At 40.6% G+C, this 25,534-nt stretch overlaps 1 protein-coding gene across 8 annotated transcripts in view; it reads right to left on the bottom strand.

Moving 5' to 3' along the window:
* The window catches only part of RPS6KC1 (ribosomal protein S6 kinase C1), an 86,530-nt gene extending 61,102 nt beyond the window's left edge, over window positions 1–25,428 (bottom strand). For 4 of the 8 annotated variants that reach the window (XR_008206234.1, XM_052680964.1, XM_052680972.1 and 1 more), the window contains exons 1-7: window positions 25,265–25,427; window positions 20,570–20,605; window positions 16,235–16,355; window positions 9,673–9,788; window positions 6,822–6,915; window positions 3,429–3,488; window positions 2,290–2,652 (exon numbers count right to left, since the gene is read on the bottom strand). Coding sequence is in view for 6 of the 8 variants with exons in the window: in XM_052680964.1 (XP_052536924.1) it covers window positions 2,290–2,652; window positions 3,429–3,488; window positions 6,822–6,915; window positions 9,673–9,788; window positions 16,235–16,355; window positions 20,570–20,605; window positions 25,265–25,369 (895 nt within the window). In the remaining 2 variants the exon portion in view is untranslated. Of the gene's footprint in view, window positions 1–2,289; window positions 2,653–3,428; window positions 3,489–6,821; window positions 6,916–7,276; window positions 7,322–9,672; window positions 9,789–16,234; window positions 16,356–19,676; window positions 19,789–20,569; window positions 20,606–25,264 lie in introns of those variants that run through there. The other 4 variants (XR_008206238.1, XM_052681002.1, XM_052680992.1 and 1 more) reach the window with 3 other exon arrangements.
* Between the last annotated feature and the right edge of the window lie 106 nt (window positions 25,429–25,534).

Genomic DNA, 25,534 nt, shown 5'->3' with positions numbered 1-25,534 from the left:
GGTGTAAGCCTGTGCAACACCTCGTCTCATCCTGTAGAAATACACCAACTCAGAGAGCTGAGGTCACTGGGAGCATGACAGATGAGCTGCCCCAGCTGCCTTTATGGAAGCATGCTACTCCTAACTAAACAATAAGTCTGTAAACTCACAGTAATAAACTTACTCATACGTGATTTTGAAGACGTAGATTTAAGAAGTAAGAACTTCTCGTGCCAAGCCTAAAGGAGGCGGCAGGTAACAGAGAGATCTTTATCTTTTAGATATGCCTAATCAGTGCGTGGAGGCATTTCACTTCCACAGTAATTCTCAGAGAAGTTTCAAACAAGGGATGAATGACGGTTCTTTTTTCCTCTGGTACATGTTACATTTTCCAATGGTAAGTGTCAATTCCTATTTCCTTGGTGCCACCATGTGGCAAAAGCATGTACTGCCATTTTACATGCAAAAGCCACTTTCAGTTCGACCTAAAGAAAGGCTGCATTTGCAGACAATACATGTCTGCTTTGAAAGGTACAGTCACTTTAGACTGGTGTGTAACTATGTACGAATGCTGTGTTTCACTTTCAAAAAATACATAGGCTAATTTAGACAAAAAAGGATAAAAATACCAAATGGCAAAAGACAAGAGGCATTTGGCAACAGCTGCACCACCCTCATCTTCAAAACAGGCACATTATTATCCACATGAACTACATAACCAGTATTGCTGAAATGATGGGGACTTTTTATTGCAACACACAGCGAATATTCACAAATCAGTGTTAAACATACCACCCACTAATTAAATGTACAAGAGCTAACTCCTGGATTGGGCTTTTCTGTTATTTCAGTTTTTTGTGTGGGGCTTTTCAAACTGTCTTTATAGACGATTAAGCACACTTTTTAAGCTCAGAAGAGAGCACAAGATGAGCTGGATTCATGCAAATCTAAGCTAAGTGCCCAGCAGAGGATGACCATCAACTTCCCCACTATCTCCGCATCCATGCAGAGTGACAGAGAAAGGAAAATGATGAGATGCCTACCCAGAACCAGTCTGTACACATTTCTATTCCCAAGGGAAGGCATTTTGATTACATCGACAAGCCATGACAAGCAGCAAAGCAGCAGCCCTACTGACAACCACTGGGACAGCACAAAAAAAAAGAGGTGGATTCCCTTTTGCCAGAAAGTTAACTGACATTTTACGTAAAGTGCACACCTTCAGCCTTCATTGTTAACTTATCCATTATTTTCTTCTAGTCTCCATTAAAGCAGCTCAGTAGGTTAAGTTCCATTCCTACAATTGTTCACAGGGCTTAGACCACTGCTGAGCTCTGTACTCAGATGGAGAACAGGATTCCACTTGTACATACTTTGGTACATTAGCATTTAAGTTCAGCTCTGGAGCAGCAAAATATTCATGTGCTGTATGCTGTTAAACAATGCCACAATTCTAATCTCACTCATTTGATCTGTGTCAAACAGAAGCACAATACACAGACCTTGAATTCACTCCAGGAAACAACAGATCTCTTCCTGTGGTCATTTTATTCTGTTGTTGAACAAAATGCAAATACATGAGGTTATCCCTCTAGATTCTCAAGAACTAGAGATGGAAGGGGATAAAACTGTCCCTTGACTGACAGGGTACAAGGAGACTCTACAGAAGTTTACATGGTGTTGCACTTCATCAGTTAACAATGGTTTTTGCAGATATACTGATGCATCAAAGTCTTCTGAAAAAAAATCCTGTTCTCCTCCAGCAGCATAAGCATGTAAATTTTTATGCATCTTTTAGCTAGAAAAAGGAGAACAGTTAAATGAAAGAAGCAAGAGGCTGTGAGCCAAGAATACTTCTAATCCTGTTGTGATTGAAAAGTTAACCTGAGTCTGCCTCTCCCCATGTGTAAAATGGGGATAATTAATCCTCACTTAACCATGTAAATTAAATAATGTTTCAACAGTGCTGCAAGTGCCACACATTAATTAATGCCTAGGTAATAAAAAGGAAAGAGACAAAAGTGGAGCACTTTGCTACTTACCTGCAAGTCAGAGGTTGTGCTGCAATTTTGAGTAGGAGATATATGGCACTTGGAAGATTAGACCCTAGCTTATTATTCAAGTCTTAAAGAGAAAGATTTCTCTCTATCTTGCAAGCACAACAGCTATCAAGCAGATGAAAGCCAGGCACACATTTTTCTGCATTTCATATCACCTCCTTGCAACACAATAAGCAGATGTAACTAAGGAAATACCATAATCAAATACCCATAACCAAAGGTAAAACAAACAATATGGGAAGATCCATACCTTGAACACCTTCCAGAAGTAAATCAACACCCTTTCTATAAAAGCTGAAAGCAGCTTCGTAGTCTTCTTCTTCCTCCTTTTTCAAGGCCAGCTTTATCAACTCGCCTGCTTTCTCTAAGTAATCTTGTTTGCCAGGCTTGGGTTTCAGGCTTCCAGAAAACAGACCATGGCTCTCCCTTTCTCCTTCAGGTTTGCTCCACTCCTGCTCAGATGCCACAGCGCTTTGTACTGGGGGCTCAGAAGTATGGCAAAGGCCAACAGCTCTACTGGGAGAACTGTGGTTGGATGCCATTCCATCATCTAATTCAGCAAGAGAGTCTACATCAACTGTCAAAGAGATCAGGTCGCTGTCACTGGAGAAGCCTGAAAGCACGACAAGACAGACATTTATTACTCTACATTATATACCGCAGGAATATTCAACATTCTTTATCACATTCAAATATTTTAGCCTTCTTTTCACCTTTCCAACTTCCGAAGACTTTGCGCACAAAAAGTTTCCAACTTAAAAATGGCTTTTGAGTAACCAGAGATATGGTTCTTTAAAAAGTTAGCTACAAACTCTGCAGAGCAATTCTTCATTTTAATACAGGGAAAGAAGAGACAAACATCTAACACCCAACTTTAACCTTCAAAGCCTGCTCACTGCTGGAGCCCAGGAAGCTAAACCTCCCTGTGTGATTGCTGTTAGAATAGCAGAAGCCAGATCATTGTTGCAAGATCTCTCTGTATATACTGTTTTAAATCAGTGAAATGAAACATCCCAAAATGATTCAATTAGGACTTCAAATTCACAGTTTGTCAGCTTCTGCATCACGCAGCACTCTAATTCATGACTACCATATATACTATTCTTCCATTGTTAAGATGTGCTAAAAAATGGATTACGCCTCTTTCACTGGAATTTCACAGCTTTTATTTTATTTTACATTTGCCACAAGCATACACACTTACTTCAAACTGATCTTCAGTAACTTCAAACTACAGAAACCTAGAAGAGTTATTTGGGAATAAGTGGCAAAGATATTTTACATGCACACCATTCTGTGTGAATCATCATCCACATAAGGTGTCCATCCATAATTATGACTCTTTAATAATTCGAACTCCACAAAACTAATTGAAACTTCAGCGCTCACCTCCACATTCCGACTGGCTTGTAAGCGTCACATCATCAAGTCCACTTAAGTCTTTCCGAACTGAAAAAGACAAGAACGATAAAAATGGTTCTGATACCCTTTTGCATAACAGATTAGATGTTCACTTGCCATCAAAAACAAAAGATATGGCCCTGCTGCAGGTAAAAGTATGTAATGTGAAACTGCTCTTGAACTGGCTATCAGAGATATCCATTTGGTAGCACACCATTGAAACTGACAGCAAAGTCAGACTTGCCATTTCTGGCTGCCACCAAGGTTAAAATCAGAACACAGTCATTTGCTTAGGATGGCTAACTCAAACCTCAGCACTCCAACCCACCTAATTTCAACAACAATAGGACTTTAATCCCTATCTCACACCATTGTAATGATTTACAGTTAACAAGACTTACAACAGAAGAGTCTTCAAAGCTGGGACCTACATCTACAAACTAAGAAAAAAATGCCAGGTTTCAGTCTCAAAAAATGTCATTACAGAATAGTACTCTGCATGAGACATATGGAGCGAGCAATGAATTTGGCAGTGCCACCTGGATATCACGTAGCAGTTTGTTTTATCACCTTGGCACATGTACCTACTGAAGCAATAAAACAAGCAAGAAGGTCAAGGCATTTAGCTGTTTGTACAAGCAACAAAAGTAAATTTTGAGCTAGAACCGGCTGTCTTGTTTTCTTCTGTATTATCAACAGAGTCAAGAGTTTATGCATGTTATCAGGAAAAGTATTCTGTCTTCTTCAAAAAGAATGTGTAGCAGCAAGGAGGTGACTCAAAGGTACCTAGCTCAAACTTTCATTTTGATTTTGCAGCTCTAGAGTTCAGAAGTGAAGGGGAGACAGGGAGGTTTACAATTTATGGAAGAGTAGAGAGAAAGCACACACATTTGCTAAGCACTGTAGAAATGTTGCTTCTCCAGAGCTAGCAAATCATTTAACCTAAGTGAGAGGGGAAAAAAAAAAAAGGCAGGAAGAAAAACAGATTACCAGTCATTACTGGGTCTAAAATCAAGCCATGACAATATTCAGTGGTGCAAGACTACTGGAGAATACAGGAGTGCACAGGTGCTCTCAAGACACTGCTCCAGATCTTTTCAGGGGAGGAAAACACAGCAGTGTTTACAATGAGAAGAAAACTGTAGCTTCATGAATACATAAAGAAGGCAACCTCACAACGGACCAGTTGGAGGAAGACAGAAGATTCATTAGGATATGAGTGATTAGGTATCATCTGCCGAAGTTAGAGATAAACTTAAATTTGGCTGTTCATGACTGAATTTATGAAATTACATTCAGAAGTGCCAAATGTTCTTCTTCAGTGAAAAAAAAAAAAAATCACAAGTTAGGGAATCTGCACGTGCAAACAGAGCTGACTGATGGACAAAGGTGAATGAATAGAAGAGAGTGAATGAATGGAAACAAGACCCTTGAAGGCCATCCAGTTCCAACCCTCCACCATGAACAGGGACCGCTCCCACTAGACCATGTTGCTCAAAGCTGCATCTAACACCTTGAATGCCTCCAGGGATGGAGGACCCACAGCCTCTCTAGGCAAGCTATTCCAACACCTCACCACTCTGTGAGTAAAGAATTTCCTCCTACTATCCAATCTAAATGTACTCTCTATTAGCTTAAAACCATTACCCCTTGCCCTACCACTATCAGGCTGTGTTTTGTGGAAAGGGTGCACTGGTCTCCCAGACTATATGAATCAGGACACATCTACAAAGAATATTTCAAACAGAGCTGTCTCCTGCAGCTGACTTGACCAGAAGCTGCACTAACAGAGCTAGCATGGCACAGAGCCTGAGATAATAAATTTTGCTTAGGGGAGTGGTATAAAACCCAGTTCCATCACCACACAAATCGCAGTCACAGGGCTTCCAACCAGCATGAGGGGTAGGAAAAGTCTGAACTGCATCTGCTTATTTCTGGAAGGAAAGCATGAATGTGGTAAAACCAGAAGGAAGAAAAAAAGGGGGAAAAAAAAGATGATGTTCCAAGGGGATTTATCTAAAGAATGTGGCAACTGGTATAGAAAAACTTTGGAGAGGGGGTTCGACAGATGAACATTGTCTCACATATCTAGAGAGGAAGATGAGTGACAGTCAGCAAGATTAGAAAGTACTGTGATGCTCTGAGATCTGCCCTCTTGAAAAGCACAGAGATCCTTGTAGAAGTATTTAAAGCATGAACTGTCAAACTGTTAGAGAAGCAGGATATTTATTGTTCATCTTGGTTCAAAAAAAAAAAGCCCATCAGTTTGATCCTTCTACCATTAACACGCATGTATTCTGCAGGGTGAACTTTGTCTTAAAAGAACAGGCAAAACGGAGAAAACACAACAGAACCTTATTAGCAAACACCAACTTCTGTTAAGCAAACACAAGCCCCTTCTCAGTAGCACAGTTTGGAGGAACAGTGCTCATGGGGAGGCTGTGTCAGCCCACAAAAACAGAGAACTAGTCCAAACTAGCTATGATAATCAGACTAGAAGAATTATATGCAAACAGGGAGAGGACTCAGAGCCGAGTATTGCCACTGCCATCTAGAGGCCTTAAAGACAGCTGTTACTTTCTCTCCCAAATCCCACTCGCCAACGTTTGGTTTCAAACTTAAGAAAGTATGAGTCGCAAGACATTAGTATACTTAATATCTGAAGGATACATGTATTACTTACAAATTTAAGTATATCTGTTATAATAATACATACTTACATGCTGTTACTCTCTTTAACAAATCCTATTTGCCAACATTAGGTTTCATACACAAGAAACTGTGAGCATAATTTTTAAGTATATCTTCTGGATTCTACTCAGCAGTTAAACCCTGGTGGCATCCAGGGCACGAACAGCTAAATAAGAACTCTCTGAAATGAATACAGCAATTCAAATCTTAGACCTATTTTTCATGCTCTGGGCAAACTCAAAGTTACCTAAATACTTATTGATCAATCTCAAAACGATTTTAAAGTTCCCTGCAAATTTTTACTACCAGAGACTTAAGTCACAATTCATCATGAATGCTACCAGATCACTTACCCAACCTTTTGGAATCAGGTGGGACTGCATACATTTACACCAGAGAGGTCAGTTCCCACTGATACCTGAAGAAGTTCTTTGGAACAACAGAGCAACAGGACATTTAAAGTGGACCAGACAAACTCCTAGAAAATGTCCTGTTATAAGCAAACTTCTAGCAGAGCAGACAGAGTTCTGCTGAGCCGAACTTTTCTTTTTTTAAATCCCAGTTTCAACTTATCTGTCATATCAAGCAAACAGAAACGTACAAATGCAGCACTTGTCATTTACACTTGTCATTTATGTGCTCTTTTAAAAGAGATCAAGGTATAAAGCCACATGACAGAAAGAAGCAAACCTTCAGAGCTGCAGTCAGATAGGTTGTCAGTCAGTGAGTCAGACAGAGGCTCAACAGGACCGATCAGTTCAGATCCATCATGTACCTCTCCACCCTGAAGAGAGGGAAAGAAATTAGTTGCTGAGCTCTATGGAAATCCCTTTATATAGCAGTGATATTCAAAATCAACTTTTCTAACCAGTAAATGTTCCGTGACTTTCAGTTAATGCACTTAATCAATCTATACATACCTGCAGAATTAGCTTGAAGTTTAATCCTAGTATCATTCTAACCTATTCAACAACCATGTAAAATAGCTGGTATAATTTCTCACAGACTTCAATAGGCATAACGCTGTAACGCAATAGAAAGCACAGCAATGACAGCATAGCAGCAAAGCCCCATGCTGCAGCAAGTGAGGATACGCTCAAATGCAGCAGCCACAGACAGAGAAACAAAGGAAAGAAGCTGCTTACCATCAGGAGGCCTCAAGTACACAGGGATCTCCTGCAAGATACCCTTGCCTCCACTGCCAACCCTTAAATGAGATCTGGAAAGAGGTGGATCATGGTTCTACCCCTTGCAGTCACCCAAGTGCACTGCATGCACCTGAGCTCTCCTGAGTTGGCCCTGCCTTCCCACCAGGTGCTCAATCACTGCTTCAAGCCCTGACTTTCCATTTCCACTACAAATGAGTGACAGTAAGCCTCACCAAATCCTTCTAGCTAAACTCCACGCGTTGCACAACATAAAACTAGGAAAAACTTCTCTGAAAGAGTGTTCAGGAGCTGGAACAGGCTACCCAGGGAGGTGGTTGAGACACCATTTCTGAAGGTGTTCAAGAAACATTTAGATGTTATAATAAGGAACACAGTTTAGTGGGGAAAATATTGGTGGCAGGTGGACAGTTGGACTTGATGATCTTGGAGATCTTCTCCAACCTTGGGGATTTTATGACTATGAAAATTCAGAATGCACTCCTTCTAAAGAACCAAAGCAAAACAAGGGTTTTTGCTCAGGCCACAGTTGCTTGCCACAGACCACTTAGGTATCAACTTCAGCTTCTGTGGTAACACAAGTCCTGAACCACACAGGCTGCAGCAGGTCTACCTACAGGATCTGGAGTTTTACATGGAGAGAACAGTGATGCTCCAGCTCTCTTATGGTTTGAGTCTGTGCCATTTCATGGTAATTCCCTAGGTCAGCAGGGCCCTCACACAGAAGTGTCTGTGGATCAGATTAATAGCCTAACCAGGATCTAATATCCTGAGTTTTGGACAAAAGAAGATAAGGCCCGGGCCAGCATATAAGGATAGTGTACCCTTCTAAGCCTGGAAAGCATTATAGGTAAAGTATCAAAAGAAACAGTTAATTGCATGAGGAAAGAGAATCACAGAATTGTAGGGGTTGGAAGGGATCTCCAGAGATCGAGTCCAACCCCCCTGCCAAAGCAGGTTCCCTACACCTTGGGTTTGTTTTTTTTTTTTTTTTTGCTGTTGCTTTATGTTTTGTTTTATGTTTATATTGATGTCATTTTGTCACTGTTTTTTTAATTTTCTGCTTTGCATTTCAAGTACATCCCTTCCATGCACTTTTATTATAAATGCACCACCTCCAAAGGCATTTCTAATCTGTCTTGAACTATTCCAGCACATTTCCACATCGGTAGTCTGTTTTCCTGGAGTCAGCAGTACATAGGTAGACACAGCATCTCCCTCAGTTCCTTCTAAGACTTCAGTGACCAACTCTATTTCTCCATGATTATATGCACAGAAATCTGACAAGCAACAAAACCACTCACACATGGAGCTGAAGGATTCTGACCTGGTGACTGATCAAACCATGAGGCTTTCTTACAGAAAAACATAACATAGCTTCAGCTACCGTGAGTTCAAGCTTGCATAAATCTCCTTGTAGACATATTTACTCCTATAAAAATGAATGCCATTTGAGGTTTGTTCATTGCCTCATAAAGTCAGAAAAGCCTTCACTTTTAGCCTTTTAGCTTTCACTGGAAGGCTAAAACCAATACCTCAGTTAAGCAAAAGATGAAAACGGTTCTAAACAAATATCCAAAAGCACGGAAGTATTTAAAAATAAATTTTAAAAAGTGTAAATGGAAATAAACTAAAAAATATTTAAATTCATTCTCCTATTTAGCATTACTTCCAATGCTTAACAAAAAATATCGTTATTATGCAATAACTGTTCCATAAACTCGGGTTGTAATTTGTAAGCCTTGCTGTAATCTTGCTTTTGCATGTATCATTTAAAGAGACTAAACATGTCAATACACTTTTAACCCAATCTAAACCAAATGAGCATTTATTTAATTTCAGGGAGTTATTATCATGTTTACAAGCAAATTGATGCTTATCTGCCTGTGGAATATTGGAATTAGCTAAGTACTGAAAATAAAGAGGTTTGAAGAATCTACTGAAAGTTAACTGCTTCAGATGTAATGAAAAGAAAGTCTCAACTCACTGTCCTAAACTGTATTCTGGTGAGTGGTTCTCATAACGCTGTGCAAGTAGCATATTTAACTAGTTACATGCCAAATTGATGGCAGAATTTTTATTGCTTCCCCACATCATCCAGGTTTAACATCACTGGTTTTGCTCATCATTTGGTAAGCAAGAATTCCAAATCCCTTCACCTAAAGTTCCTGTAGACCTTTCCACCTTAGAAGTATGATACACCTTTTTGGTTTTTTCCTCAAAGCTACATTTTGAGAGTAAATAGAAAACTGCCAGTTGCTTCAGAAAGCATGTCAGATCAGCTGGTTGGCATTCTATTGTTATAAACAAAGCAGAATCAGCAGTATACTTTATTCCTATCAATAAGGAAAATGCTCTTGCAAATACTAACAAACCTTAAAAAACTCTTCAAGCTGTTTGCTGCTGTAGAGAGCAGGGATATTAGCAGAAAACTGCAACAGGTCTTCAGCACATTGCCTTCTTTCTTCAATCACGGTTTCATCAAATCGCCCTGGAACAGACACGTGGATTGACAGTTTTAGAAATAACAAGATATTTATTCTGCAATAATAACCACCACAGAGTAAGCAAATATTTATTTAAAAATAAATAAATAAATGAATAAATAAATAAAGCAATGTTCTGGAGACAATGCCCTGAGCCAATGGAAGTAATTCCAGTGCTTCAGAAGAACACAGCAAATCTTCAACCTTCCTATTCTCAATTATCCCTAGAGTACCACCTTCTGCAATCCACATGCATGATGAAAGCTGGCAGCTACAACAAGAATCCTTCACACTCCCATCGTAAGAATATGTGAGGCAACACTCTTCATTAGCCAAGAGACACTAACGGATGTCCAGTGTTGTCTAACAGTAAATGATACGTGTGCAATTTGACAATATGCCAGTCAGTGTCAGCCTTGATTACAGCCCAAATCCTGTAAGGAGCTGAGCATTCTTCACGTGTTCTCAAGAACGATACATGACATGAGCAGAAAGCAGAAATATTGCTAAAAGCCCCCCAAACAGATAATTGATTCCAAGGTGCTATTTATGGAGACAAATCGCAGTGAGACAGGGAAGTCACAGCTCCAAGCAGACAGGGCCTCATCTGCCCTGGATTCAGGAGGTAATCAGAGCTGGGAGGCAGCTCATTTACCAAAATGTACAGTCCTTTCCTTTTTCCCTTCCCAGCACCCAAGACGTTCCAATTAGGAAAAAATAAAAAAATAAAAAAAATGTTTAAAAACCAATCCCACAGCTCACCTCAGAGATTTGCTTCTCAGGAGAAAGGACCCTTGCATTACTACCTTAAATCCACATTCTTCACAATTGCACACAACTTCTTTTAGCTTTTCATATCAACATCACTTTGTTGTTGAAATAGTTATAAGTTTACAAAAGGAAAAGGGCAGAGGTGAACAGTAATAATTGGAGGAGAATAGAAAAGATAGTTGAAACAGCTATACAGAGGGAAAAAAAAGGACTGGGAAGACAAGTTCAAGAAATAGTATTGCTATAACAGCATGACCAAAAAAATAAGAGCCACCTATAACAGCTCTGTGGCATTAACCTTTGAAGAGGACAAAAGATGCATTGAATACAAAAGCAAAATTCATTTATACTCAGAAGCAAAAAAAAAAAAAAATCCCAGAAGAAAATATCAAAGCAGGACTCTTTCTAGAAATTCTTCAAGTAAATAGCTCCTGCCCATGTGGTAACAGAAAAAAGAAAATAAAACTAGAAAGACATGTACATACTCAGAAGATCACAAACACAGCTTTTGGGGATTATTTTTTCCACGAAAAGAAAGAAAAGACATTGCTGGGCTAATTTTCAGCTGGATCAGCCCCATGATTTGTTCACCCCGGCCATTCAGCTGTACAAACATTAGCAGACATACAAAAGAGTGGGCAACAAGTAAGCAGAAAGAAGGCAAAGGCAATGCTATCACATTCAGTGGCAATGCTGAAATCAGGCCATATCAAACTGCTCATCAAACTTCAGAGGCCTTCAGAGCAACACTGTAGGAACATTATGGTTTTTGCCTCACACCAAGCAAAACAGGATGTCATGAAAAAATAATTTTCCTTAATAAAGCGTAACAGCATGAAATAAATTAATCTACAAAGTAACACAGATGCTAATGCAATGCATCAGAAAATTGATTACAAAGAAATCAGCAGCTAACAAAGTCAGAAATGTACAATCTGCACAAAAAAGTGATTCTGTAAGACACCATTCCTGGTTTCCCAGGGATCCTTCTCTCTCCATTATAGGCCTTCATCAAAACAATTAAGAAGTGGTTTTCTTCTTCCTCACCTTCTCCAAGCTTCCATCAGGCACAGGCAACATGCACTCAGGCCTACAAGGCTGAACATGCTCATGCTCATGTGCAAGTCCAACAGGCAGCAGCTGGCTCCTCCTTCCCTTAGGAAGACACAGCATGGGCACACTACTCACTGGGATGCTGTTTCACACACTTCACAGAAAACATCATTAGGCACCTCATCTCTCAAATTCAGCTGATCCACGTGAGCAAGAGATTTGACTTTCTGACAGTGCAATTATGTAAGCCTTATTTTCTTAGGGAGCTGAGCAAGAACAAAATTCACTAAGATGTATGTTGGAATAAAGCCACTGAACCATTAAAGTCACTGTCACATTTCCTGGCTCATCAGCACCACGATACACTAACAGGACAACCAGTTTCAGAATAACAGGACTTCTTGGGATGGAAAAATATTATTTGGCACAGTTCACAGACTGTCATCTTTGCAGCAGTTCCATGCCCAGACACCCTTACTGAACTCCTTCACACTCCCCTAGTTTTCCTGTTGTGCTTTGGCTGGTCTCTCCATTCTCAGTAAGACTTTCAGAAGTACTGAGATACCTCATCTGACTCTTCAGACACAGTCTAAATGATATCTTCCTGCACCTACGTCAATGTAATTTCCACTGCTCTTCACGTCTCTTAGACAAATGAAAACTTCATGACAGAGATCATAGCTTTCCAGAGTTTTAGGAAATCTCAAGCTCAGTTTCATCATACAACAAATGCATTAACATCATTGGGCTACTCCTCCAGCAAATGATGCTTTCAGAATTTCCTATGAGCATGGAAATCAAATGTAAATTTCTGTTACAAGATTTCGCCATTCTGTTTCTGGAGCAGATCTGAAAAACAAAGTACCTAGCAAAGTTTCTGCTCACAGTGCAGTTTCTCACAACACTTCAGACCACACATGACACCTAATCCTTAAACAGGTTCCTTCATTTGGTATCATTACCTGAGCTTACTATGGTCTGAATGATCACCCATAACATGGGTGGAAAAGTTCATTCTACTTTTTCTATTCCTCACTGGATTTATTTTTCCCTCACCCATACCAAGTTTCATATTTGGAAGCGAGCAGCTTAAAAAAAACCCCACACTTGCAGATCATAATTTTCAAAAGCTGTGCTGCAGAATGTGCAAGGCAGCTCAATTCTGCAGGTGTGACACATCTTCAGTTATCCCAAATACAACAGCACAGCGTGGCTGATCCATTTCTAAATCCTTCCCAGTACTCCACATCACCTCCTGAAACTCTGAATGCTACACTTGAGGTTCTGCTGAGGTTTAACACTTTCAGAACAAATAAGCTCAACTGTCTAACAGTGCCCACTTGTAAAGTATACTCTCCACAAAACAACACGTTACTTAAAGTATGTGCATTTAAAAAAAAAAATGAAACTATGCCATTGGCAACTATTGGCAATGTTTATAAATAACTAATTTAAAAACTGCAACAAAGAAAACATCACCACAGTGAAAAAACATTTCAGAAATGCTTCGATAAAGCAGCCTGAAAAGGGAAGCTCTTAACAGAGGTGTGCTTAGCAGCTCACCTTTAACTGAACAAGACTGAAAAGAAGTTTGTCAAAAACTCAGCATCCACAAAGGCTACATGTTTCTCTAATACAAAAAGCACTAGGACTGAAGATACATGCTGTAGGTGGCAATAAGACACACAGCACCTATTACGAAGTAGAAGAAGCATGGAAGGAGCTGTTGTAAAATTTTATGTTTTAAATGAAGATAAATCTTAAATTGGAAAAAATAGGACATTTCTGTTCCTTTCTGCTATCTATGAATTATTTAAAACTTGTTTTTACTTCATTTTTTCTTTCCTGTATTTTTCATTCAAACTTAGTAAGTTTTGCTTAGTTTGGTTTTTAACTTCAAAGAGTGTTTTGTCAACAACTACTCTGAGTCCTTCTGCAGATTTCCCTCTCTTTGAATGTATGCTGCAGTTACATTTGTTTGTTCCATACAAAAGAAAGATTTTAAGGGGATTTAGTTCTATTTGTCCCATGTTTATAGACAGTAACAGCTCCCAAATCTGTATTTCTGACAATTAAATTACTTTAGAAGTAATTAGAAGTTTGCACTCTTTTCAACCTCCATTTTAATTTCTCTTCTCCCTCCCTTGTGAATAGATACCATACCTTCTACCTAACATTACATTACAGATTGCAAATGTTGGCTCTGTGAATAACTTGTCCAGCAAGCACTCTAGTTTGTAAATGAGACATAAAAATAATCTCAAGATGAAACTAATAAGGCACTCTCTTTTTAAACATCAGTGCACAAGTTCTGACAGAACAGTGAAGCTTACTCCTCTTCCAACCTCATAAATAAGCCATAAAAAGACCCAAGAGCTGAATGCAATGTACCTGTTGTGAAAGACGAACTAGGAATTTTACACAGCTCTGCACAGAGACCCATGAAGTCTACACCAGAGCTCAGCCTCCTCGCCCATCACTTGAACATTTCTAACAATAGCAGGCTAAGTCAGTACCTCCCCGAGAGTAGTTTGCACACAGCCTGCAAGCCAACTTCCACTTGTTTATGTTCACATATTCTTTAAAACATTCCAGCACCATCCCTACATGCAGCACAGTGAACAAGAATAAGCATGGTAGCACTAGGTAGCAAAAACTCTACATTTGGCAGAATTTGGTCCTGAAACTAAGGGAAAAGTTGTGCTTTGAAGGTGGAGGTTTTGTCTCCACAGGAGTTTCCTACTGTTTCTCTGACACAGGAGGAAAAAAACGGCTGCCAGCAAATACTGCTACAGTGCCACAGCCCAGAGCTGCACAACAGCACTGCTGAATGAAGGGTGACTGAACCACCTCTGCTATGGCACTCCGTGAACTGGCAGGTCTGCCTATCTCAAAGTCACAGGGAGTTGGGGCTTTTTGTTATTTTCTTTTCACGCTTACCATAAGAAATCATAATTTAAAACAAAAAATGCACCAATAAAAAACACAGTGCAATATAAAAAGAATAAACAATGTAGATAAAGTATGAAAAGAACAGCAAAGTGCAAGAAAAGGGAAAAAAAGTGTTAAATGCATGCAAAAACACCATACAAGGAAAAAAACAAGCAAAAACACACACTAGATGCACATCAAAACATAGTACATGTGAAAAGATGAGCAGTGAATGGTAAAAATGTCAAATGCATGCTAGAGGCTGAAACACACTAGCAAGGGACAAGGAAAAAATGTGCAAAAGCTTATGCCACATGCATGCCTACAAACAGTGCATGAGGAAAATGTGGAAACATGCAGCAGCTGCACGTTGGCTGCTTAAAAAGACACATGAAAAATAAACACAAAAAAAGAGCAGACCTAAGGCCCACCCAGCTGAGAAATGCACCGCATCCAAAGATGCACAAAAAACCACACACATAGATGCCAAAAAATGGAGAAAAGGTGCAAAACTGTACACGAGAGGCATGCCATGAAACTTGAAAAACAGTGAACGCACAAACATTAAATTCCAAGGAAAAAAAATATGAAAAATGCTGTGAGAAGTGCAACATGCACAGGAGGCACACAACTTGTTAAAAATACAGTACGATACACTACACAACAAAAAGGCTTAAAGCTCAAGATATTGCACATCCAGCAAGATAAGGTTCAAAATACAATGTTACACAACAGGATATCACATTTTAATGTTCAAGTTATTTTAAGTCTTAACACTCGGGAGGATTGGATGGCCTTTTTGGTTGGTTGGTTGGTTGGTTTTTCCTTGAGAGGCACAGAATGTTTTTTTCTTTAGTAGCTGACAGTGCAATTGGTTCTGTATGGAGTTCTATACAGAGCCATACTGCTTCAGTGAAAATCCATCTATGGCTACTTGATGATTTCCATCTGGATTACGATAAAACCCTTTTTGGCTAAGTAGCTTTTGCCACATATTTTTCATGTAGAGTCACAGCCCTCTTATGTATAATTAATAGCTTTATGTAATACTGACCTCAAAGGAGTATACAATTGATAGTTATAATTAAATATAACATATTTTCTCCAACATTGTACTTCTCCGTAACTCATCAATAAACAGTTTATATATGATAGTCTTGTACATTGTTCAAGCACTGTTCACAAAGCTAATACAAACAACGTGCTCCTGAAAACAGGAACTAATGTTTAACAGATAAAGAATCCTTAGAGTTGGAAGGGGCCTTTAAAGGCCACCTAGTCCAACTCCCCTGCACTGAACAGGGACACCACAGCTAGATCAGGTTGCTCAGGGCCTTATCCAGTCTCGCCTTGAAAGTCTCCAGGGACAGAGCATCAACCTCATCTCGAGGTAATCTGTTCCAGTGCCTCACCACCCTCACTGTAAGAGACTTTTATAGAACATATTACGTCAACAAACATAAGTGCTTATTTCTCTAAAATGCACAAGCACATAAGTAATTCCATTTAAAAATAATAATAAAAATACCAAATTGTGAAAGCAGCCCACCTATCGGTAAGACACTCACAACAAACCAAAAACACTGAGCTCAAAAGCACATAGGAAAGACTTCTCCACGCAGCTGCAAAACAAAATGTACTCATGGATTCTGAGTTATCAATACATTTCAGCAATTCAGGAAGAAATCATGCTTACCAAACACTATTGCTTTGGCAAAAGGTGGAAAGAGTTCTGTATGCCTGCAGAGGTTCTTATGAATTTGCCAGAGATCTTTGTGCAGCTTCTTAAAGTCGCTGTATCTCTTCCAAACGACTATCTGAAGCACAGAAAGAGGTGGGGAGTATTAGTAGGGTTGTTGTTCAAAGCACAAATACATTTTCAAGCAAATCAGATCACTACCTTCAGCAAACACATTTAGCAAAAATATACAATCTGAACTGACAAACGTAACAATCATAAACAATAGTGATTAGGTACCTGTCCCCAACCCCATTTTGGCTAACAAGACTGCAGCGTACAGACTAAACATTAAGGAAAAGGAGAAAAAAGGACACAGAGGGTGAAAGCAGCAATGTTTCAGCCACGATGCAGACCAGTTACAAGGAGACACTAAGAGAAGGAAAAAAAGAAAAGCTAAATGGGAGCATTTCACTATCCAAAACTCAACAGCATGCTGTGCTTGGCGCAGGTATGGGGAAGAGACAACAGCAAGAGAAAACTAGGAAAAATAGATCAGTACAAGTAAAGGATTCTTACGGAATCTTATAGACAGAGGATTTTTTATGGATAGAGCATTAAGCACCAAGGACTACAAACTAGCTGATTTATGCATCTACATAAAACGCTGATCGTGTGCAAATGCAAGTCCAAATTTTTTATTACTAATAATCATGGTAAAAAAATTGAACAATTCTTTTTGTACTCTAGACTTCAGAAATGCAAGGACAGCATTCATTACAATGGATTTTCCTGATCTGCCCTTTTCAGAAAGAAGTAGCCATCTTGCAGCCAGGTATCTACATTATCCTTCTTCCATCCCATTCTTTGTATCCTGCCATTTGAGAAAGAAGGAAACCCAGTAGGAAAATCAGATCAGGAGAAAAATCAAGCAACAGAATTTGCATTTGACTGCTAACGAGTTTGGTAACTCCTTTCCTAAGATTTAGGAAAATAAATTAAGAAAAAGAACAAAGGCATTTTTTGCTAGACTCATTAAGCCATGGTAATAAAACTCAACACTAATGCAAAGAGACTAGTATAGAACAAAGAACAACAAGGAGGGTGTAATAAATTCATAAGTTGATTCCAGTGTTCCTTCAGTCACAAGTCTCAATCAAGTGAACACAACTAAACACCATTTTAAATATTCCATACATTTATGGTTTAACCAGTTGCATTCTCATGAGCAATCATAATTGAAAAAAATTTACTTTCCTCAAGGAGATCAGATTTAGAGAGAAGTAAAAGGTTTGATTTTAGAGTAATTCTTTTTTTCTTCTTAAGCACCATGTCAGAGGCCTTCCAATTGTCAGTGGATGCAAGTCATACCTACAGAACAGTGCAGATTTAAGGCAATAGGACCGTTAGGAGTGTATATGTAAAGCTTTACCATAGCAACACTCTATTCACCTCATCAATTTAGTTATGTGTAAAGTAGCTGTCCTGACTCAGCCCCACCTACCTACCACACACATGCATCCAGAACTCAGCTGCAATTAGTATTTGATGGAGTTCAACAGGCAAGGCAATTAAAAACAGAATCTCTCAAGAAAGTTAACTAGTGATTTGACTTCCAGAAACAATAATTCTCTACTGCTGTACTTCCATTTAATCCAATATCCACAAAGTGGGTGATCAGCACTTACTGAGTTTCTTAAGAAAGCAAAGTCACAAAACATCAAGCTGCAATATAGTCAGTATTTGGAGACACTGAGAAATGTTGCCAAAAATTAAGAGCATTAAATTCTGTTCCACTACAGAGTATTATTTTTTGCTGCTGCAAGCGTTCTCCCAGTAGCCAGGAGGAGAAAACATAAAAGGCCTGTAAAGCAAATGAGTGAAGGTCATCCTAAACTCTTTCACAAGCTCATGGAAATCATGCCTTTGCATGCACACAGCTCAGCAAAGTTAGCAAAGCTCCCACTGTAATATACTCTTCAGAAATTGGATTTGGAGGAAGGACGTGTTATACTTTGAGGCCCAACAAAGCACACCAAGTATATCATAAAACAGGAATTAGACTTGTAAGGGAATGTGTGTGCTCATCATAGCTAGAGCCACTGTATCTCTATTAACTCATCTGATCTCTGCCTTCCACAAAAAATAACCCTTTCTCATCAGCAAATTATGGATGAAAAAAAAGAAAATCAACCATGGACTGCCCTAACTAGAATGACTTCATATGCTATGTTGCTATCATCAACACACAGAAGCAAGGAAACTGAAATGAATGCCACAAGCCCTTCAGTATCTGTTAACTCCTCCACATACAATTTTGCATTAACGTCATTCTTCTGAGAAGAAATCCCTTACAAAGTTACCTTCCTTTCTGTCCCAGCCATAACAGGTGAGGACATTCTGAACTCTAGTTGGCTGCAGCGGGAGAGACTGTGCACTAAAGGTATTCCAAAGTGCAGTTAGAAGAGCTGACAGAAAGCAGAATTGAGATGACTGTACATGGCCTTACATACAGCTGCACATATGTTACTCATTTATTAGCATCACAGCAGTGCCATTAAAAGACTTCTGAAAACGTAGGCAGGCATGGCCAAGTGGGAAGTGGTTGCACAGAGAGGCCATAAAGTAAGAGGGTTGCTGAATATACAAAATTCTGTCTGTTGGATTTCTAAACAAGTATTCCAGAAAACTGAGATAATTTATTTTCAGCAGGAGCAGATTAGAAGCATCTTTTTTTTTTCTTTCAAACACTGCCCACAGGTCTTTCACTTCACAGGAGATCACTACAACAGCAAAGCTCCCAGTGTATGTTGTTTTCCCACTATAATTCTAGCAACTACAGTCTGCAGTCTTGCTTTTAGTAACTAGGAACTTTCAGATGCTTGCTTATAACAAAACTGCATCACACTAGCACACTAGCACATGCAAAATAATTACTTTGATATAGTACAAAGTGGAAAAATTATCAACTAGTTCATGGCACATTTACGTTCCCATGTTGACTAGAGTATGTGGAATCCTGCGAGGCTAGCCTGCACTATGAAGTAAAGCAAGGACTGAAGGATATGGTTTTGCTGTTTTTTTCAAAATTATTTAAAATATATTCATGCAGTACACTAGCTGAAAGACACTCAATGTATTTTACTGATGAACAGCTCATCAACAGCTGCTATAAAGTGTTTCTCCCACAAATGAAGATTAATGTACTGGCAGAGGGTGCACACGTGTAGGCTCAAGTCAGGAGTCTCTCTGGAAGAGGAGACTGAGCTACAAGCTACAGTCACACAGGTCTACCACTAGCTCTGTGATCACTCTGATTCTGATAGACTTTTAATCTTCTATAGCTTAAGAAAAAAAAAAAAAAAAAAGCCAGAAGCATGAATGCTCATGCTTGTCTCATCCTCAAGAATTCAAAGAAAGATGCAACAAAAGGGTATTGGGTGTAGCAGGCAAGTCTCACCTCTGCCAAGCCACTAATCAGTAACTCATGTCTGACCATACAGATGCAATGAATTCATCTATGGGCTCTTCTTTCATCAACTATCCAGGTTCTCCTCAACTGTGGTAAGAGACTGCACCAGAAATTCAACATATGCATGTTACTCAATGTCTGAAAAGCCATAAGGTTGTGCTTTTGAAGGAAGATACTGCATGTACATCATAATAGTATCAGCAATGTCAAGTCATTAGTCTAAAAGAAATCAAGAAGGAAACAAAAAATAGATTTTCCAAGGCATTAAAGTGATACAAGGCTTATTCAGAGCCTTTTTGGAAGAGGCAAAGAGCAAGCAATTCAGAAGTTTTATCAAAGCACATCATGGGAAAATACTTAAGGATCCTCAAAGGGAGACGCATAATATATGACTTGTAGTCTGATCTCCCTCAATTACTCCCACGTGCCTCCATTTTCCCTGCTCACTAATAGCCAGTAATGATGTAGGCTTTTCCATGAAGTATTGGTTAAAGAGGACTATAATACCTACAGCTGAGACCTAAGACTTGGATTGCAGACTGATCTCTAATTTTACCAGTAGGAGTTAAGTAACCATCAATTTGCCAATTCCAGACCTGAGAAAAGAGCTTGCAAAATTATCAAAGCCTTCTTGTCATCAAAAGATACTTTACTTCCTAAGACTTTGTTTCAAGTCACGTTCATCACTGAGGGCAGAATTGCAACATGTTACACCAGCCACTGTTTTCAAGTATGAAAGTAAAAAACAGATGGAAACATACAAAAAAAGAGTTTGCACAATTACGATGACAAAATACACAGAAATTGCTAAATTACATCAAAGATACTTCAAAAGGCATAATGTGATATGTAAAGACATTTGTACAAGTTTAAACTGTTACCTCCTGGACATCCTCTGGATTTTTTCTCGAAACAATCTGAAAAGGAAAACAAAAACATTAAGCGCTCAGCTTTACTATTCCAAATGGAAACACGCAGTGATTTGTTGCTGAAAATTAAAACCTGGAAAAAGGCAGGCACTTGTATATTTCTCCTTGCACTTAGAACTGTTTTCATTAGTTTCACAGAAGTCTAATATCCAAACACAACACAGTAGGGAGTTCCAGCAGCAGAGATGGTTGCTGGGATGAGAAATCAAGACGGACATTCCAGGCAAAATGGCAGAGAAGGCATCTCACAGAACAAAGCTGCACAGAGTGCACCCCCCTCATCTTTCTCATCTTCTTCTATTATTTCATATTTGGGTCACATTACTCCCACTAAGCAGAGCTAATTAAGGCTATGCTTAGCGTAATACAAGTCACTCACTGCCTTGCTGTGAATGTAAGGCTTTGTATTCATTAAGACAGTATTTTCACTTCACTTACAGCCATCAACGTGCACACACAACTAATTCCATCTTTCTGTATTTGTTTCTGCTTAAACGCTCTTTCCCTAATTAATTATAAATGACTTTGTCCAGAGGAAAACCGCAGTGAAAATGAGGCTTGACTGCACACCATCAAGAAGCCTGTGTTTTGTCAGGATTTCTTTCCATAAATAAACATTGACTGCAAAAAAGCCTTCGTAATCCAAGTTCTGCATTGGTCACACCAGTAAGAGCACATCCACACAATCAAACACATTGAAACCAGGTATCTTTATTTCATAACTGCAATTACCTTGTGTCAGTCAGTATATCCTTCATTATAACTCAGCCAAAGCCATTTAGCACAATAATTAGCCCAGTGTTAAATAAACAGGGCACTCTCACCCCAAACTCAGACTATCCGCACACTGACACACCCCAAAACAATTAGCACTGTGAACTGGTGACATATAGGGGCAAGTGGAAGGAGTTACATAGTTCCACAGCATAGAACACCATCTCACTGGCCTCGGGCATCACTCAGTTGTCAGTCCCTTGTAACAGACTGCACTGACAAACCTTTCCTCAGCTTTTCCTCAATCCAAGGAAATCTGTGACTAATGTCACATTTGGCAACTTGACCAAACTTTAACCTTGTGGCTGTGCTACCTCATTCACTACCAGCCAGTTCCTGTGTACTATTTGTGAACAATTCCGACTCTTCTTTTCCAGCAGCTGGCGTACTTGATGTAGGGAAGCTGCAGAGCTGAGGAAGGAAGGTACCACAGGTACGGCTGTGCGTCAAAAGGAGACCAAAGGGCGTGCAGCAGCTGTTTGGCTTTGCAGTTCACCTTTAGTTAAAGTCTTACACCAGTTCTGGCAGCTAGGAAAGTTACCAGATGGGCAGAAGGAGACCCAGAGAGATGAGTAATTACCAGCCAGTTAGTAAGAATCTGGAATAAAACCCAGAGGCCCTGTTCCACACTTGTTATAATGTTACATTGCCTTCTATATCTACCAGTCCTGCCAATTTTAAGTCAGTATGTAATAATTAATGCTTCTTCCTACTTTGTTCTTCATATCCTTTCCTGAAGGTCAACCCCAAAAGAGGTCTTCCCCTTCAACCAAACCTACAATCAATCCAGAGACTTGCCAAAAAAAACTAACCCCCAAGTTTTCAATGCACATTTTTAGCTCTCCCACAAGGATCAATGCAATTGGCTCCTTCCGCAAATCTTTAATGCAAGCAACTTCCATCTATTTTAAAAATATCATTGTGATACCCATCAATGAGCTGAGCAATGCATAACTACTGCATTATGATCTGAAAAGAAAAACTCTAAAAGGATCTCATACCTCACCTTTGAGCCATGTATTTCAGAATAGCCCATTCCTGCAGATAGCCAATGCAACTCAGTTGAATGTTAATTAGTAACTGTAATCTGCTCAATTTTCTGAACTTTTATGAGTAGCCTACATTTTCAGATATCATATAAGCAATTCTGTTGCTATCATCACTTCCTGATACTTCTCTCTGTGCTTACCAAATCTACTCTATAAATACGTGGCCTCAGTATAGTTTCAGAAAGGATTCACTCACGCACCATTGAAAGGCATCTCCACTAGCACACTTAGTGCCCTGGGTTTGTCAGAAAGGAATTCAATGCAAGGGGAAGACCCACCCCACTTTATTCCTGCTGGTCCCCCAGAGTTGCTGAGCATCAGCTCAGCCAATACAGCTGTAGTGCTGCAATATCAACCATGGAGCCAGAGCACTGCAGGAACAGGAGGGAGGAATAGGAGGGGAGAAAAAGGGACTGCAGCAGATATGTTCACTGAATTATTTTTAAATCATTTGTCCAACGTCTAACACTTCAAATCCTCGCTTCAAGTACTACATAATAGATTACCAAATAGAGACCCACTGAGGTGAGACAAATGCTATTTGTATTTCTACATTTGTTCGTACAACACATGCTTTGCTGCATAAATTAAATAATTTTGTATTTCGAGGACTTTCAACATCCAAACGCAGCAAAGAATGAAATATCTCTGGTTAACAGCTTAGTTTGGAGAGATCAAAGGCTGACCAACTCTTTGTTCTGCAGGAAAACCACGGCAGCCCGCATGCTCCCCAATTCTGAACTGCATCTCCTGGAAAACCATACCACCAGCATGGCTCCAACTTACAGGACACAGAGACACACTGTCATTTCTTGCTAGTTAACCACAGCCTGTTCCTGAACAAGTCTGCAAGTACCAAAACATCACTTACTTTGCCATCTCCCACTCTGCACTGTGTCCACCATTACTCTGTCCCCGGCGTAGAGCACTCCTTAGTCGAACACCACCAGCCAGGTGACCGGCCACCAGCCAGCCCCATTCACTGCAACCCTTTGAGCTGCCCCACTTGCTTGACTTACAGCATAGCAGGACTGCCCACTGCTGGACTTTAAAAGGTGGTGCTTGTAGAGTGACCAGCTTGCATGGAATCCCCCCAAACCTTCCAAAATTGATTCCCAGGGAACACTGCTAGCTCAGGTAGGATAAGGTTTCCTTTCCTGAAGTCCAGAGTGGTAATGCTGACCTTTCTTCTCTTCCCTCCAAAACGTTTGAACATAACCACTGCAAAAAGTGCTGTGGACAAAACATTTCTCCCACAGGGCCTTCCCTGTTCTCAAACAGCTCTAGGAGGACACTTTTCCCCCTTAGCTGTCTCACTTATTTCTTGCGACAGGAAATTATCTTCAACTTGCTTTGGGAATTCCCTAGACTCAGCTGTCACAGCAGTTTGTGTCTGAATAGTTGAAGTTTCCCATAGGGATGAGTTCAGCTGATGCTACGATTCCCCCTAACTGCCTACAGAATAGCTCATCTGTACTACCATCATGGAAGGGACAGCCAATAGCAGACACCCATGACAACATCTGCTTTGCGATTCATCCCCTTAATCCTCATCCAGAGGCTCTCTGACTGCAAGCACAACCTAATCTTTCTCTTTTAGATTAAAATCTCTGAGGAGAAAAAAAAACAAAAAACAAAAAAAACCCACAATCTTTATCTGGCTCTTAATAAAAAGTAGTTTATTTGACTAAAAAGTATCCAGCACATCCCATATCTGTGTTTGCATTAATACACATCTGTAGATTGCTCCCAAAGTAACGTCTACAATTTATTTCCATAGAAAATACAACAAAGAACACAACAACACTCTTTGACAGTGCAAATTCTCAGCTACAAACCACTATTTTTCAACTCAGTCACCACCATTAACTATGTATATTCACTAGCAATGAACAAGAGCCTGCATAAGCATGGCTGCCCAGAATGCTGCTTGTCTTTCACATTGTTTTCATCTCTTCTGAAACACACCACCCACCACCTCACATGCTCACACCCACTCTTTGATCTCCATCAACGTTCAACAAGTGTTGGTGACCATTAGTGGGTGCTAATTTTTCCATATGGAGGAATTAAATTCCGTACCTTTACCTCATGCACTCCCATGTCAGACACCATTTTGTCAGAGTGCCCCTCTGCTGCCATCTGTTACACGGCAACAACATGTAATGGGATACTGGTGGAAAGGTTCACCCTCTGCTGCCATACCACCAACATATGCCTCTGACATTGTGTGCCAACACATCAGAATAGGAGACACTACTTTTGGAGCCCTCATTTGGGGTGGGGGAGCAGGGTAGGGAATAAGATTAAAAATAGGTTTTTAGTTGTACAAAATGATTTCATGCAATGTGATCGTGCTCAACCTGAGTGCTACAGCATAAAGACATGTACAAAATGCCAAGGTTAGGGGGATACACGCAGGCACATTGTTTTCCCAGGCAGAACACCTACAGCCACAGCACCCACACGACCACAGCCATCTGAACACACCCTGTCCTTCCTGGTGGTCTCAATACACCCACCAACCCATGACCTGAATTCCCACTCCTCTCGCAGCCTTCTCCACGTATTTACATACTCCTTCTCCCTACTGGGCTTCAATGGGAAGATGGAGGCGACAAGCATCCAGCACCGTCACAAGGCAGAGGCCCGAGCCCACACAGCCCTGCAGACAGGGGTCCCTGCACAACTATTCCGGCCCAGCGGCCCCCCAGCCGGCCGGGAAAGGCGAAAGGAAGGGCTGCGGCCGCCGGCGGGGAGCGGGCAGAGGGCCGAGGCTGAGGCCCGGGCGGTGGCGGCGCGGCCCCGGGCGGCGCTGACTCACCCGCGCCGTGACCCTGTAGACGGTGTGCCCGCGGGGGTGCCGCCGCGGCTCCGTCACCGTGTAGAAGCGGGCCAGCTCCCCGCCGCGCTCCCGCGGGCTCAGCATGCTGCCCGCCGCCGCAACGGGCCCCGACCGCGGCGGAAGCGGAGCCCCCGAACGCCCCGCCCCGCCCGGGCGGTGCAGGGCCCGGCCGCGCCCTCCCGCCCGCCGCCTCGGGGAGCCCCGCCCGAGGGCCGTAAGGGAGGTTGTGCGGACTTCCGCGGGCAGGGG

The sequence above is a fragment of the Tympanuchus pallidicinctus genome, unplaced genomic scaffold (genome assembly GCF_026119805.1).
Source record: "Tympanuchus pallidicinctus isolate F22 unplaced genomic scaffold, pur_lepc_1.0 scaffold1, whole genome shotgun sequence".
Lineage (NCBI taxonomy): Eukaryota > Metazoa > Chordata > Aves > Galliformes > Phasianidae > Tympanuchus > Tympanuchus pallidicinctus.
The sequence above is the reverse complement of the archived record's forward strand: the minus strand, read 5'-3'. Positions and strand labels throughout refer to the sequence as shown.